General features: G+C 37.8%; 2 protein-coding genes across 2 annotated transcripts in view; one reads left to right on the top strand and one right to left on the bottom strand.

Annotated features, from left to right (window-relative positions):
- Window positions 1–2,483: 2,483 nt before the first annotated feature.
- Window positions 2,484–9,534, bottom strand: LOC138043485 (serine/threonine-protein phosphatase CPPED1-like). The gene is made up of 2 exons (XM_068889770.1): window positions 8,898–9,534; window positions 2,484–6,703 (listed from the first exon to the last, which is right to left on the bottom strand). The coding sequence occupies exons 1-2, from the start codon at window positions 9,346–9,348 to the stop codon at window positions 6,258–6,260; spliced, it is 897 nt and encodes a 298-aa protein (XP_068745871.1). The 5' UTR covers window positions 9,349–9,534; the 3' UTR covers window positions 2,484–6,257.
- A 79-nt stretch (window positions 9,535–9,613) lies between these two features.
- The window catches only part of LOC138043486 (protein SERAC1-like), a 45,168-nt gene continuing 39,241 nt past the window's right edge, over window positions 9,614–15,540 (top strand). Inside the window, exons 1-4 of the mRNA XM_068889771.1 lie at window positions 9,614–9,733; window positions 10,090–10,123; window positions 10,448–10,590; window positions 13,511–13,618. Coding sequence (XP_068745872.1) covers window positions 9,721–9,733; window positions 10,090–10,123; window positions 10,448–10,590; window positions 13,511–13,618 — 298 coding nt within the window. The 5' untranslated portion in view covers window positions 9,614–9,720. The remainder of the gene's footprint in view (window positions 9,734–10,089; window positions 10,124–10,447; window positions 10,591–13,510; window positions 13,619–15,540) is intronic.

Genomic DNA, 15,540 nt, shown 5'->3' with positions numbered 1-15,540 from the left:
ATTGCTTAAATTGTTCATCAAAGTGCGGGGATCACTTCTCTCACTCAACAGCTAATTTGTCTACTTTTTATTTTGAAACGGTGCATAGTTAGTATCATGGCACACAATTTGTCACTGTTGAGAACAAAATTAAATTTTGTGTGAGTGTACCAGCAAATAATGTAAAGAAGGCTCGCAATGATCTTGTCTCTTGTAACTGTGGAGTCACTTTCACTTAGATGTCACATCTTATACACACTGACTTGCCAAGTTTCTTGTTTGTCATCAGCAAGTCACGTTTGTCAAGAGGATATGGAATGAACACCCATTTTTCATGTTTAGTACTGTACCTGTATGTTAAGGAGATTTGTCTGAGTTGTACATGTGGCAGCCCTGTTTTTTAATACATCATATTGGAAGGCAAAGACCCAGTTGAAACAAAACCTTGTTATGGGAGGGAAAAGGGGGGGGGGGGGGGGGGGAAGTGGACAAAATTTGTAGGACAAAGAGAAAGAGGAAAAAAAAACTATTATTGTTTCTGGGCCTTCCTAATAATGCACGGAACCTGAGGTTACCATTTCATCAATAGTTTGGTTGAATTTTTGCCCGTTGTCAGTCTAGCAGCAGTTACAAACAGAAACCAGCAAAATGCACTTGGCCAATCACCACAACCAATGTGACCCATTTATCTGGATAACACTTTAGTGACTGACAGCAGAATGAAAAAAACTGTTGACTAAAATTTAACCTTAAGAGTGCATCTTTGGGCATGTTTACATGGAGGTAAGATTAACCTGGGAAGGTGGGGTCGAAAAATAGCTCGCGTTTACATGCAATCTTACCACCCCAGGGTCCCGGGTGACCTTTCCCGAGGCTACTGCGTGGTCGCTAAGTACGTAACCAGGCAAAATGACCGGTGAAGGACGCATTTTTACTGTCACTCTTGCTTCAATTTTCTAGTGCTGTGGCTTTCTATTATCACTGTTAATGCTACAACGCCTCTGCCAAAGGCAAATATATCGTGAGCCGAGCCGACTCCAGGTTGGCAGGTTACCCCACCTTCAAGCGTTTACATGGCAAAATACGACCATGGCTGGGCGGGTTACCACTTCTGGAAGACAAGGCAACCCGCCTCGGTAGGTTTCCCTCGCCGATCATGTAAATGCAAGGCTGAAAAAATACTAGTTTATAAGGACAGGCGGGTTACCCCACCTCTATGTAAACAGGCCGTTGTAATTAAAGGCACTGCAAATTCTATTCAAAGACCTATTTTGCAACAATTGGTCACGTGACCTCTTTTTCACGATGATTCTGCTGAGTAGATGAAATTATTTTCCGAGAAATAAAAAGAGTAGCTTAAAATATGCTACAATGGCGATTTTCGTGTTAAGGTATATCGTTTAATTAAACTGGTATTTTTACAGTTAAAGAAATTGGAAGGATTTGTACAGAAAACGAGACGCTTTGCCAGTATTATTTCTCTGAAAATTTGTATTCTGACTCTGAAGTCAAACACGGTCTTTCCATTTCTGGAATTTATGAAGCCCGTGGTTCACTGAGCTCACCAATTATAAGTCATGTGACCAACTGTGGCAAAAGGCCTAATACGTTGCATGAATTTCATCCCTTGGCCAATTTTGGATGTCAGCTGATACCCAATTTATAAGACACCAACCGGCTTGCGAATTCTGTCCAATAATTTGGTCAGTTAGAGACCATTCTCAAAAGGCAGGTACAAATTGGACGGACCGGATCAACTTGGATTGCTCACCTCTGATCGATGTGCAAAAAAAACTTAATGATAAGGCCGCGAGAAATATTAAACCCTGGCCCCAAACCCTGTTGAAGTCCTGAATTTTCAGGCTTCTCTACGCAATTGCGTGAAGTTAAATTGCGTTCACAGTAATTACGAAGATCACAGCCTTACTTAATTTCATATCCGCAGTTCAATATGTGATTCATTTCATATATCATTTGGCATGAAACGAAAATGCCTGGCATTCTAACTCAGGTCTCAGCTTTATGTTACCATTTCGAATCTGAGAATGTTGCCGTACAAAAATTGGACCGGATCAACTAGGATTGCGCGAACAATGATTTTGTAAACCAAAACTATTCGACATTTATCCCGATTTCACCAAGGTTAGCTTGAAGATTGAAACCGTGACCTCGCGATACCGCGACGACGCTGTAACCAAGTGAGCTATGAAACCACTGATGTTGGGAACTGGTCATTTGTGAGCCACGGTTAAAATATTTCCGTGATGAATGAATCAACGAACGAAATTATATATGAAATGAATCACATAATTTATTGAATATGATAAAATCAAGTAAGGCTATGATCCTCGCAGTCATGAACGCAATTTAAGCAGTTCAATGTGATTCATTTCATATATCATTTCGTTCGTTGATTCATTCATCACGGGAACGTTTGAACACACAAATGACCAGTTTCCAACATCAGAGGCTTGATAGCTCAGTTGGTTAAGGCGTCACACCGGCATCGCGAGGTCACGGATTCAAACCCCGTTGAAGTCCTGAAATTTTCAGGCTTTTCTACGCAATTGCTTAAATTGCGTTGATAACTGCTAGGATCATAGCTTTACTTGATTATTATATACACACGCACAGACAAAAAAAAAAGCAAACAAAGCAACCGTATCATCTAAACAATAAGATCTATTCTTCTTTACTGAATGGATTAAATCAGAAAAGAGAGGAAATAATCAGTAGTAATATTCTTAACAATGATCCAAAAACCAGTTCATTCAAAGCCCACTCATTGAAGAGTAAAGGACACTCCACTTCAGCCATGTACGGCATTGTTTGTAAATGACTTCATCATCATTTCGTGATTAGGAGACTTTTATTTATACGTATATCGATAAATATTCACTTAATAAAGTTATAATCATTATGCTCTTGTAAGTTGACTTGAAACTGGATTATCTTACAGTCTAGATATTTTACAAATAATTCTGTTGTTCTTAAATGGGCAAGGTACTCTATTATTTTACAATCAAACTGAAAACAAAACAAAGGATATTACAATATGAATATTAACAAGTAAAACTAGAAATGTTCAATTGCTGAAGTAATAATTCTACAGAACTCAGATTTATTTATTTCGCACACTTATGGTACAGCACACTGTGGCAACATATGCAAAAGGTTTTTAATTTACGTTTTCGCCATCTCTTCAACAACTTTCAAAGCATGCTTTTGCAAAGCATGAATGCAATTGGGTATACGAGAGCTAGCAGCTGTAGCAGTATACATGTATTGCGTTAACTTTGTCACCTACAACTCAAAGGAAGCCTCTCTTTGTAAGTTCTCTTCACGTTAGACATCAGGCCTCGGTTGTTCAAAACGTGGATAATGCTATCCACGGGAAAAACCACTATTTAACAAATTAGACCCCTAGCCCGCAAGGGCTAAGGGTCAATAGCCCATGAGGCGAAGCCGAATGGGCTATTGACCCGTGGGCCTTGAGGGAGAAGGGTCTAATTGTTTTAGTATCACCCAACTAGTCGGACAGAAAGGCAATAATAAAGTTAGCAAATGCAAGTTAAAGAAACATTTATTTGGGAATAAAACGAAAGAAAGCGTCACGTTTTCGCTACTCGAGGACTATTACTAATAGTCCTCTAGTAGGGTAGCCAATCAAAATGCAGGATTTGCATTAGTCCACCAGTTGGGTGATACTATACAGCGGATAGAGCGGTTTTCAATTGAGTATCGTAAAACTAATACTAAAGTAATTACTTCAGCCAATCACAGCAGGTGCAAAGAGTGCAATGAACCAATCCAAATTCGTCTGGCAATTCCATGCAACTTGCTCAAAGCGCGGGAAAATCGCGGGTGCAAAGTCACGATTGGTTTTAGTTTTCCTTTTCATTGTTTGATAAACTGGCGCAAGTCACCAATAACTAAGCGTAGCAATTGCAATCGCGTACTTACTCCAGATAATCATTTGAAAACTGCTCTAAGCACCAGCAAAACCAATAATTGATTTTCATCCAGTGGATGTTGCTTTCCACCCTTCGAACAACCGGGACCAGTTCAGTGGTGGCTTAAAATGAAGCACAATATATTCTTTTCAAAAAAGAGTATTATCTGATGTGAACAATTAACATGTATTGTGTATTCACTGAAATCAGAAGCTCGTGAGCTTGAAGCGTTGAACTCTGGTTCAGAGATGGGGTTTTTTGAGTTTAAAAATTTCCTTATTTGGATGTAACGTAGCTCGTGCATTTTCTCGCACGTGCAGCTTTGATCTTATTTTTGTCCATATTTGGGCATAAAATTGGTGTCCTAAAATTTTCCAGCTTTGTTCCAAGGTAAAGAGTTGCAAGTTACACGCTTCAAGGTCATGTGCTCCTGTCGAAATAGAATAAATAAACTTTATTTTGTATATTTTTTAAAATACTCAATCATATGCTATATAATAGTGACTGTTATTTAACAATTAGACCCGTAGCCCGCATGGGTTACGGTCTAGCCCATTCGGCTTCGCCTCATGGGTTATTGACCCGGGGCCCTTGAAGGCGAAGGGTCTAATTGTTTTCGTATCACCCAACCAGTCGGACAATAATAAAGACAATAATAAAGTTAGCAAATGAAAGTTGAAGAAATTTTTATTTGCGAATAAAACGAAAGAAAGCGTCACGCTTTTCGCTACTCGAGGACTATTACTAATAGTCCACTAGTAGCGTAGCCAATTAAAATGCAGGATTTGCCTTAGTCCACTAGTTGAGTGATACTTATGTATGCTACATCTACAAGTCAAGAAGAGAATAACAGACAGTCTCGAATTATCACGGGCTAATTGCACTATAAATACTACTTTGATTATAAACCATGTATCCAAAACTTCATCAACTCATGTTAATCTGTCAACAAACTGATTGTGAACATAAACTAGATAAAGCCGGTTTCTTTTATAATACACAGACACTAACCGTACCATCAGGTCACTGCTTTCTATTCACAAGCAACAAGAAGCCAAGTAAAGGTATTTATGTGGGATTCTGACAGTTGAATGTCGGCCGTTACAAAAAAGTGATACCAATGAGATGACAAAAATGGATTTGGTCATCATAAAAAAAAAATAAACTGAAAAAACAATAAATAGTCATGACAAAAATGAATTTGGTTACCACAAAATACTAGTTAATTGAAAAAAGAATAAATACTGTAGTCAAGAAATTAGGATAATCTAAGTGGTCACCAGCTCAAAAGTAATCATGGATGACACAGCTTCATTTTTTGGACAAACACAAAAACTGATGGCTATGCAACTCAAATAATAATAATATTTATGACAAATGAATGAAACTCAACTAACTCTTAGGCATGGTCTGCCTGTGGCATCCCACCTTTAGAACAAACACTCACATTTGACCTGAACAAACCATACTTGATCAAGGAAAATCACATCATATTTAACTTTAATTATTAATGTAACAGACTAGTATAAAATACACTTAATGTGGTTCATAGCACACATTTATCAGTACCAAAGAGAAAACCCTGGAAACTCAATGGACACCTTTAGCTTGTACGTTTTGTTTTCCCGTTTCAGACCACATGATGTTACTCTAGGACACAGTTTCTTTCAAATGTTGTCTTCTGCATGTGCATGTGTATGCATAACTTATGAAAAAGCAAAAGGGAAATTCCCTTGGGAACATCACTTGGTCTGAAATGGGAAAACAAAACATACAAGTTAAAGAGGTCCATTGAGCATCAACACAAAGACAAGATCACCGATTAACACTACCTGCCAATTTTACATCAAATTTGGGTACCAACAGTCAATGGTCATGATTATCTATCATAACCTGTGGTTTAAGATACGCACTATTTTCTTTCACATCTTGAAAATACCGACCTGAAATATGGACAATCTATAGATTGGAACATCAGAGTTTGAATTTTCTCATCTGAGCATGTGCAAAGTGGTTAGTTGTTCCACGGCAAAATAACTTTATCCAGTGGATAAGTCACGAATCCAAAGTATAAAATATTTACCACACCGAGCACAGTCACCAAAGTGTTAGTACATTCATGACTTAGATCATCGAGTGTACATAATTTTATATTCACAGTTTAATGAGAGCAAGTATTGAAATCTTTGGACAAATTGAAACTGCAAGATAGTACCTTACACTGGATAAAGTTATCCAGCTAATCCTAACTGCAGACTGCTACGCTGCCGTGTTAAAAGACAGTCAATTCCTCAAACCACCCAATCTCCCAACAACATGGCCCACCTACAGTATAACATGAGATGGAACACTGTCTAGTTCGTGATATTCATGCCTTATTTTATCTTGTGTGACAGTGACAATTCTCATCCCTGAATCTTTATCATTGTTTATTTGTTGACCAATAGCACTGGTGACTACCATTTCTAGATCTTCGTCAAAACCACCCGCATTCCTATGGTAATGGCCAGCAAAGACATATTTTATTCCAGCATTCTTTAGTTTTGTTAACATCTGTGTACGCACATTTGTCTCAATATTGAAGTAATCGTCTTTTTCTTGAGGACTACCAAAAAACCAAGGAATGTGTTGGAAAATAACAACATGCTTTGGTTTCCACTGGTGGAGAGATGCAAGCTGTTCGTCTAACCATTTGTCCTGTTCAACTTTGTGTTCGATTACCTGACTGGCATCTTTGTAAAACTGACTATTGAGAACAATAAAGAAAACACCTGCCGGAAAATAAGGATTGGTTAGAATTTTGAATTTGAGGGCTTGGAATCAAACTGTATCTCGTAGGTACAAATTTAATTTGGGAGGAAATCTTTACACCGAATCAATGGTTATATTATGCAAGGGCACCCGACAAGCAAATTAAGCCAAAAGCCTTTGAGAGACATTTCTAGGCTCCTTGTAATGTATTAGGACTGTCTAAAGAGATGTTTTTATCACCTAGAAGAATTTGGTCTGTTCGGATATCTTAGCTGAAAATTGAAGTGTCTGAAAATTTTAGGGAACGATATCTTCATTTCAGAAATTGCTAGCTGAATGTGCCTTCTACGAACTTACCAGTGAACCATTTGCTCATCCGAAACTGCTAGGTGACCTTTTTAAGTGCCGAAAATTGCAAAAATATCCCTTCCGAAAATGCAAGGGACTTACTTAGGTGATGGCTTAGTTAAGAAATCTATAGCTGTTTGGCAAGGTAGAACCGAAAATTCTTAGAACAGATTAACTCTCTCGAACAGATGTTTCATCGAAGATTATCGTTGGGTGCCCCTGTATATGTACCTAAGGAGAGATGAAATAATACACAAACAGCAGTGGCAAAGAAAAAGAGTATTTATGACAAGGAGAGAAGAGCCATTCCATTTAAAATTGTTTGCTTCTTCAGTAATTGGACTATAACTGTGTAAACAAGATCTTGGCTTCCTGTGTTTTTTTTTGAATGAGTTATGGAATTATTTCACACACAATTCACACACACGTTTTCTTATAATTTTGTTGAATTTTCTCTCAACAGATTGGGTGGAATGGATATTGACTTGTATTGTGATACACTATTCTTGAAAGTAACCACATACCACAAAGGAAAACACAACAAACTCAATGGCAAGTGTTAAAGAACAGTTTCAAGTGTAGCTTATGTAACTGTGTAATATTCCAGATAGGGGCAACTGAGGTCCCTAAAGGACAAAAATAAACAGGGCATTTGTGCAATTCACATTGTAAGTGACTAACAGGAGCTAATCCTCAAAGAGTGCTGAAAGTTGAAAAAGTATGATTATCAATAATTAATGTTGACAGAAATTAGGCTAGTCCAAGGACAGGAAGTAAGAGTTTTGTCCATTAATCTTTTCATTTCTTGCTTCATTTTTCTGTGTGCTTGTCATTCACTGTTTGTCCTTATAACATAATGCCTTATAAAATTCCCTTTTCAGACAAAAGGGATTAATAACAAGAGAAAGCAAAGAAAATATGTTAATTTTCTAGACCACTGAGCTAACACATTGGCTGACTTTTATGCTAATCATAAAAACAAGCCAATCACATTTTTTACTTCCCTTGGGAAATGAGTGGAAAGTTTGTTTTAAAGCAATATAACAGTTATTGAAATTTGTCATCCTCATCATTAATATTGGAAAAGACAGGTACCAGTATGCAGACAGATGCTGTCTACGTCATTGATCAGCATTTGTTGATTTTTATTTTTTCTCTGAAAACTTCTCAAAAAACAAGGGTAGCATCAAGCCCCAGTTGTTCAAAAGGTGGATAATGCAATTGGTTTTGCTATGACTTATCCACTGGTTAGTGATTTATCCGGCAGACAGTGCTATCCATCGTTTGAACAACTGGGGCCAGGGCTTTCAGAAAACGTGGGTTGTTATCATTTCCTAATGAAACGTTTTAAACAATTATGCATTTAAAAGATTTATTTTGTGATGTGAAGGATCTGGGAGGAAGTCTTTGTTTGTGGGACATCAGTAAGTCAAGCAACCCCTGGATTTCAAATAATACCAGATCTTCGCGTCAAAAGCTTCCTTTAGAGAAAAGCGTCTCTCTTGAGCTGTCGATATTTTAAAATTAGAAGCTCTTAACGCAAGGGCCTTCCATGAGTTTTTTCCCAAACAATTGCACATTTATAGTTACTCTGAGTTCGAACGTTACGAAAAAAATTAACGAAGAATTTGAACTCGTTGTTTCCCGATTTTTTCAGAAACTCCTAGAACGTATTCTTCGCTAACCATTTTCCATTTCCCCTCAATATCCAATTGAGAGCAATATAGATAAGCGGAATATGAAACCTTTAATTGCTAAAAAAGCCAGAAATATATAGATTAGTTCCCTTTTTGCAGGGTAGGTCGGATAAATTTCCTACACCAAAAAGGAAAAAAAAAAAAAAAATAAGGAAATTCAAAGGCTCACCTCCAACCCAAAAGGAGTAGAAGTCATCTCCAAAATTGCTTCTGTACTTTTGCAAAGACTGCTGTGTAGGCGAATCTCCAATGTCATGGTTTCCACAGACGCAAATGAGGGGTATCCTTGGGTCGAGCTCTTTGAAAATCTTCTTAAAATCTTCAACTTGTGGATCGTTGAATTTTTCCCAGGGATAAGCATTCACAAGGTCGCCGCAAACCACAAAAAACCTTGGTTTAGGTGACAGCTTGTTTGCAGCTGAAATGGCTTTGCGTGTGAGGACGATCTCTTTCTCCCAATTTTGTTTTTCTAGAGGGACTTCATCCCACGAATCTATCAAGCCAAATTGTGTATCTGAAGCGTGTATAAAGCAGAAAGGCCCTTTCCACTGTCTTTCTGATTCGTAAGTGAAACCCGGGTATTTTTTTCCAACGGCTTTTTCACGCAAGCCTTCCGCCATCTTCCCGTTCCAACACCTGCTTTTCCTAATAGCAAAGACCTGGCACTAGTGTAGGAAAGACTTCCTGCTTTCAAATTTTTTTAAATTTTGATGAAATTGGGTAACAGGAAAATCAATATTAGTTATCATTCCGTTTGATGTATTTAGATGTGCGAGGCTAACACTTTTTGAAAAGCTCGAGCAGCTTGCAATTATGTTCCTGCTGCCATCCTTGAGCGTGATGGAAATTGCGTGACAAGTTTACGTGATATAAGGTCCCAGGTCATCTGGGCCTCGCTCAAAAAGCGGGGATTTCTCAGATGACGAATTCGTGATGAGACTGTGATGTTCTTTGATCTCACTAAAGCGTCAAAACGATGACTTGAAAGCATTATGACATGGAGAGGTATTCTACATTTAACTAATCTCTGAAGTGACCAAAACGATCCTACCGGACACAATTTTAAATAATAGCTGATAATAGTATAGATCACTGTATAGATCAATGCTGATCATGATCATAAATTAAACTTTAAACTTTAGCTCAGCTGGCAAATTTAAGAACGAGCTCTTGTTTTAGTTTTAGTTTATTAACTCGGTGATTTAATGCAGGCTTAGTTTAATCCCTCTTCCAAACAATTCGATGCAAAATGTTATAGATTTGAACGAATTCCAATCGACAAATTTGATCCTTGGTACTTAAAGCCTTTCTCTGCTCTTTTTAACTATAATAAATTTAACAATATTTTTCCTGCCTTTTAGGTCCATTACAGCTTTGTGCATCTATTCTTGCGGGGTGAGTATTATTGAGCCTGGGCTTGGCTTTAATACGTTTGCTTCATAGGGGCCAGCATAATTTTGCAACCACTGGTTGCAATATTTGCCTGGGATCAAGATAGACCAATAAATGCTACCACAGGGACCCCAAAGCATGGTTAGGGGCATGAGCACGTTAAGTTGACAAACCAGTTTTTTACTGTTGCATGAGTTAAGGAAAATGACCAACATTTTAAGGAAAAACATCCCAGGGATCATAAAAACTGATTTATTGTCATCATACACAGTGGGACTGCAAAACTGAATGTCTTCATCATATAATTTGATGTAATTTGTCCTTTAGGGCTGGCTTCATGGTGTGGGAAATTGCTCATAACATTGAGAGTCTGCTGGCCAAAAATAAAACTAACACAGGTGCACAATTTGATTTGACCATCAATGACAATGAAGAGAAAAGCAATGCAGTTCTGGCAGAATGTGTTCAAGGTTTGTGATGCAACAAAAAGGAATAAAGTAGATATTTAATACCGGTATCTGCTTATTCATTTCCAAGCTGACATGTGATAGGGTCATACTGTGAAACTGGAAGTTTGGTGTTATGAATACAGGCCCTATCTAATTGAACCCTTGTGTTGGAAAACTGTCTGCTGATATTGGTTACTGGTATCATGATGCTTAAAGTGCCATACAAGTTCCTTCAGATATGTCCAAAAATACAAGTAATTAGTGATAATAATACCAACTTTATTCATTTTAAATTCAATGAAAGGGTTGATAACTGCTAAAGTATGTAGCATCTATCAAACAGATTATCAAAGTTAAGGATTTGAGCCTATGGAGTAGTATTGTGGATACTCCCTCGCACCCACTGCAGGATCTTCTTCCCCCTCGGAAAAGCAGAGCTTTGCGTAGTAGATTCCATTCCTACCACATCCCAAGTGTCAAAACAGAGAGGTTTAAGAAATCCTTTGTAAATTATGCCTCTTCGACTTTAAATGAATCCTAATTTAGTACTTTGCATTTTAATACAGTTTAATTTGACTGGAATTTTCCTATTTAATGGTCCGCCATTACTAACTGTAGAAATCTTGAGAGAGCTGGATTGAGGATAATTAAAGATGATGTCAAAGACTCACTAGTTTAAAAATACAATAAGTGTGCACGCCCCTAAATTAATCAGCAGCACTGGAGTTTCGAGCTTTCAGACTTTTAAACTGGTGTTTTGCGTGTATAATAAGCTGCGTTTAGACGCTGCAATTTTAAGCCAGTGAGGCTTTGACGTCATCTTATCCTCGATCCAACCCTCTGAGGTCCATTCGGTCAGTCTTGAAGGTGAGTAATGGCGGACCGTGAAATCTAAAACTTGCACTCAAAGCAAACAGCCTTTGGATATAATTCAAAGCTCAAAATTTTGCCAGTCAGGTGTCAAGCAAACACGCTTTCAAAATCTTAAAAGAAAAAGGGAAGTGAATTTTTTTTATCGCAGTAGCACTTTAAAGGGACACTTCGTCCTGGATATCAAAATTATTAGACTTGAATCAAATTATGCATTTTTGGACATAAATGAATTCTTTTGCAAGTGTACAGGTCAAGCAATAATAATTGTATTTTATTTATACTAGTTGGCAGTTGCTTCCTGTAGCAAGTTTCCCTTTTCAATGTTCTAGACTGGCCTGCCAGTTCTGGGAGAAAGAGGATGTTCATGAAAAAACATCATTTCTGCTTTAAGAGAAAAGAGCTTGTCAAGGAGATTGGATAACTCTGAATGCATCTTTGCTGAAGTGCTACTATAATAAAAAAAAGTCAGTTCTTGTTTTTTTTCACATTTCAAAAGTACTTGCTTTGAATGCTCAACACGGGGATTTTTTGTGGTAATTTCAAGAGGATCGTGAAGGCTGTTTATTTAACTCCACTTTTTTCATTTACTGACAGTAATTGTCCACCATTACTTGGTGCTGTGCCAACCAATAAGCTTTAGGCGATCTGGATAGAGGTTAAAAACTGATTTTTCAGAAGGAGGAAGAAAGAAGTGTTTCTCGAGGGATGCAGTGCATAATATAAAATAATGTTAAGTAAAATGCACTTTCTTTTAGTGAAAATTTCTGGAAATTTCAGTTTGAAGTCATCCAAATGGAAATGCCAGTTTTTGTTCCATTAAACAATAATTATATTAATTTTGAGACCACATTTGGAGACCTGTCCATTTCATAATACCCTTTCCACTTCATTTGTATACATAATACCAGGTTTACTAGTTCAAAATAAGCCAAATATGAGGATCCATATGTTATGGTGAGCACACATTCAAGTTTTCCATCACAAAAATTTTGAAGTCAGGATTCCTACTTATGTTATTAAATACTCTCAGTTATTCTTGTTTCAAGCAACAGTACTGGAAACATTTGCTGCCCTCCAAAGCTATATAATATTTTCAACTTTAAAATAGCCGCTTTCATGCTACATGTATATTGACATGTCACTTTAAGCTTACCAATGCCTTATTTTGTATTCATTCAATATACATTATATTTAAAGGCTGTTTACACGACAGAAAAATTTGGGTCCAGACCCGTCAAAAAAGTGGTACGGACCCATAACGTTTGCAAAGAAATGCTGGAGTTTCTACAGGGCCATAGGCGCCTATGGTCCTGTAGAAACTCCAGTGTTTCTTTACAAAAGTTATGGGTCCGTACCGCTTTTTTGACGAGTCCGGACCCAAATTTTTCTGTCGTGTAAACGGCCTTTTAATGCAATGGTCAGGTTACAAAGCAATAGTTAATAATAGTTATTATTCTCCTCTGACCTCACACACTTCCTTCTGAAGCCAGTGTTTTGTCTTCTGTTGTCAGTCAAATTATTTCTGTCCTTACTTGTAATATTCATTGTTTGACCTGCGACAGTGCTATTTAGTGTTACATGTATTTAAGTGTAAACTTTTTAGTTACTACATGTAACTGATCTAACCATGCTAACAGCCTGTGGTTAGAATTAACATACTAATAATATGGTGCGTCTAAAAGCACAGGTCATGGCTCACAGGTCAACGTATGTCACTGCACAGGTCAACGTATGTCACTGCAGCAGATAAATAAGCAACACCAAAAGTGTCTCCTAGCCCAGTAATCACTCTCAGTAATCAAAAATGTTGTTTCAGGTGTAGGGGAAACGTTTGGCTATAACAGGTGTTTGTCAGTAGAGCAGGGACTTCTAGTCTTGACCTGTGGAATTTGACCTGCATTTTAGACCTGCCTGTAACAATACAATAATTAATATTAAATGAAAAACTTCAAGTTATTATTATTTTGTAACACAATCATCACAATAGTCTTGTTTCTTTGAATAATGTACATGTAGTGTTTTACTTACAAGAGTCGATTTCCTCCACCTGTGTCCATGTTTAATACAGTGCCTTGGCTAGAGGATGCATGGAATTCTGCTCAAACAGATGACTGGAACAAGATCTTCTGGTCAAATGTGCATGTACCCGACAGTCTGATCCTCAATTTTTCCAAAGGTAGGTCCATGCTGTAGCCTTATTCTTGGCGAATTAGATAAGGTTGCTCAATTAAAGTCATTCCAGATAATGGAAATGGGTAAGTTTATTCATAGTAGAGCGGTTTTCAAATGAGTGTCGTAAAACCCAAAACCAAAGTAATTACTTTGGCCAATCAAAAAGGACGGAGGCAATCCAGTAAACCAATCAAAACTCGAAGTAATTACATGTAGCCGACATAAAGCGTGGGAAAATGTGCACGCGTGAGCTACGATTGATTTTAGTTTCTACTTCTGATTGGTTGAAAAAGTGGCGCGAAAACTTTGAACAAATAACTGAGTGAAGTAATGCAAAACCAAAGTAATTATCTAATTACTTTCGACACTCAATTGAAAACCACTCTTATCTAAAATGGGTGTGGTGTTGCTACAAGGAAATCCTACACAGAATTACAGTCGGGATAGTCATTATAATGATGACGATGATAATAATAATAATAATAATAATAATAATAATAATAATAGTAATAATAATAATAGAGTGGTTTTCAATTGAGTGTCGAAAGCAATTAGTGAATTACTTTGCTTTATGATTACTTCACTCAGTGATTGGTTCAAAGTTCTCGCGCCACTTTTTCAACCAATCAGAAGCGAAACCAAAACCAATCGTGGCTCGCGCGGGCACATTTTCCCGCGCTTTGTGTCGGCTACGTGTAATTACTTCGAGTTTTGATTGGTTTAATTGGATTGTCTCCGTCCTTTTTGATTGGCCAAAGTAATTACTTTGGTTTTGGTTTTACGACACTCATTTGAAAACTGCTCTAATAATAATAATAACCTTATTAATTATTGTCAAATTTAGAGCGGTTTTCAATTGAGTGTGGAAAGTAATTACTTTGGTTTTGCATTACTTCAATCAGTGATTGGTTCAAAGTTCTCGTGCCAGTTTTTCAACCAATCAGAAGTGAAACCAAAACCAATCGTAGCTCGCGCGTGCATATTTTCCCGCGCTTTGTGTCGGCTACGTGTAATTACTTCGAGTTTTGACTGATTTACTGGATTGTCTCCATCCTTTTTGATTGGCAAAAAGTGATTACTTTGGTTTCGGTTTTACGACACTCATTTGAAAACCGCTCTATGCAATGTGGGGAGTACTAAATATCGGTGATACCGCACCCCAAAAAAATGTCGGCTTTGACAGGAGAGACGGAAGCGACAGAACTTTGGGGAGATCAAACCTTGTGGTGCAAAGATAAGAAGCTAAGCATCTTGACTTGGCACTGGAAGGGAGGGGAGGGGGAGGGTTCAGAGTAGGGAGGAGGAAGAAATGGCTGGTCTGGATATTTATTAGTCCTCGGATTTACAGAGTAGCTTTTGTCAAGCTAATTTCTCCTAGCATTCCTCACCCCAACCTTGAGAATACAGCAGGGAAAGACCAGGCCACAACGCCACAACAGCCTAATACCATCGGTTCCATGACTGAAGATGCAGGAGACGGGACCACGGGTTTATTGTTCTTATCCGAGAAGACTAGAACATCTAACCATTTGCAGATGTCATTGCAAAGGCCTTACGTTCTCCTCAGTTATTTAAAAAAAAGCCCCGCTGAAGGTATGTCCGATCTGGGGCCCAAACCCCAAATTTCCTGCATGGTAGTCGGGCGCTCTACTAACAGAGCTAACCGGTCGGCGGTAGGCTGGGTCAAAGCATCTACCAGGCTAAAGTAACTTTTAGAGCACCTAAGTTTTGTCTTGTTGGATTCCCTCAATGTTTCAAATCTCTCATCTGGAAATTAACTCAGAGTATCGTAAGAGAGGCGTGAGTAACAAGCCTGTTAAAGTATACTCATTGATAAAATCCTGTTATCAAACGTTCGCAAAAAGGAACAAATTTCTCAGCCATTGGACCTAAAATGAAGTACCGTAACATTCATTCTTAAATAAG

Source organism: Montipora capricornis, chromosome 3 (genome assembly GCF_036669925.1).
Source record: "Montipora capricornis isolate CH-2021 chromosome 3, ASM3666992v2, whole genome shotgun sequence".
In the NCBI taxonomy this organism is placed as follows: Eukaryota; Metazoa; Cnidaria; class Anthozoa; order Scleractinia; family Acroporidae; genus Montipora; species Montipora capricornis.
The sequence above is the reverse complement of the archived record's forward strand: the minus strand, read 5'-3'. Positions and strand labels throughout refer to the sequence as shown.

Coding starts and splice junctions, on each gene's coding strand:
- LOC138043485 (XM_068889770.1), bottom strand. CDS start 9,348: ATGGCGGAAGGCTTGCGTGAAAAAGCCGTTGGAAAAAAATACCCGGGT. Junction 6,704..8,897: donor CTACTCCTTTTGGGTTGGAG/GTGAGCCTTTGA, acceptor ATTTTCCGGCAG/GTGTTTTCTTTATTGTTCTC.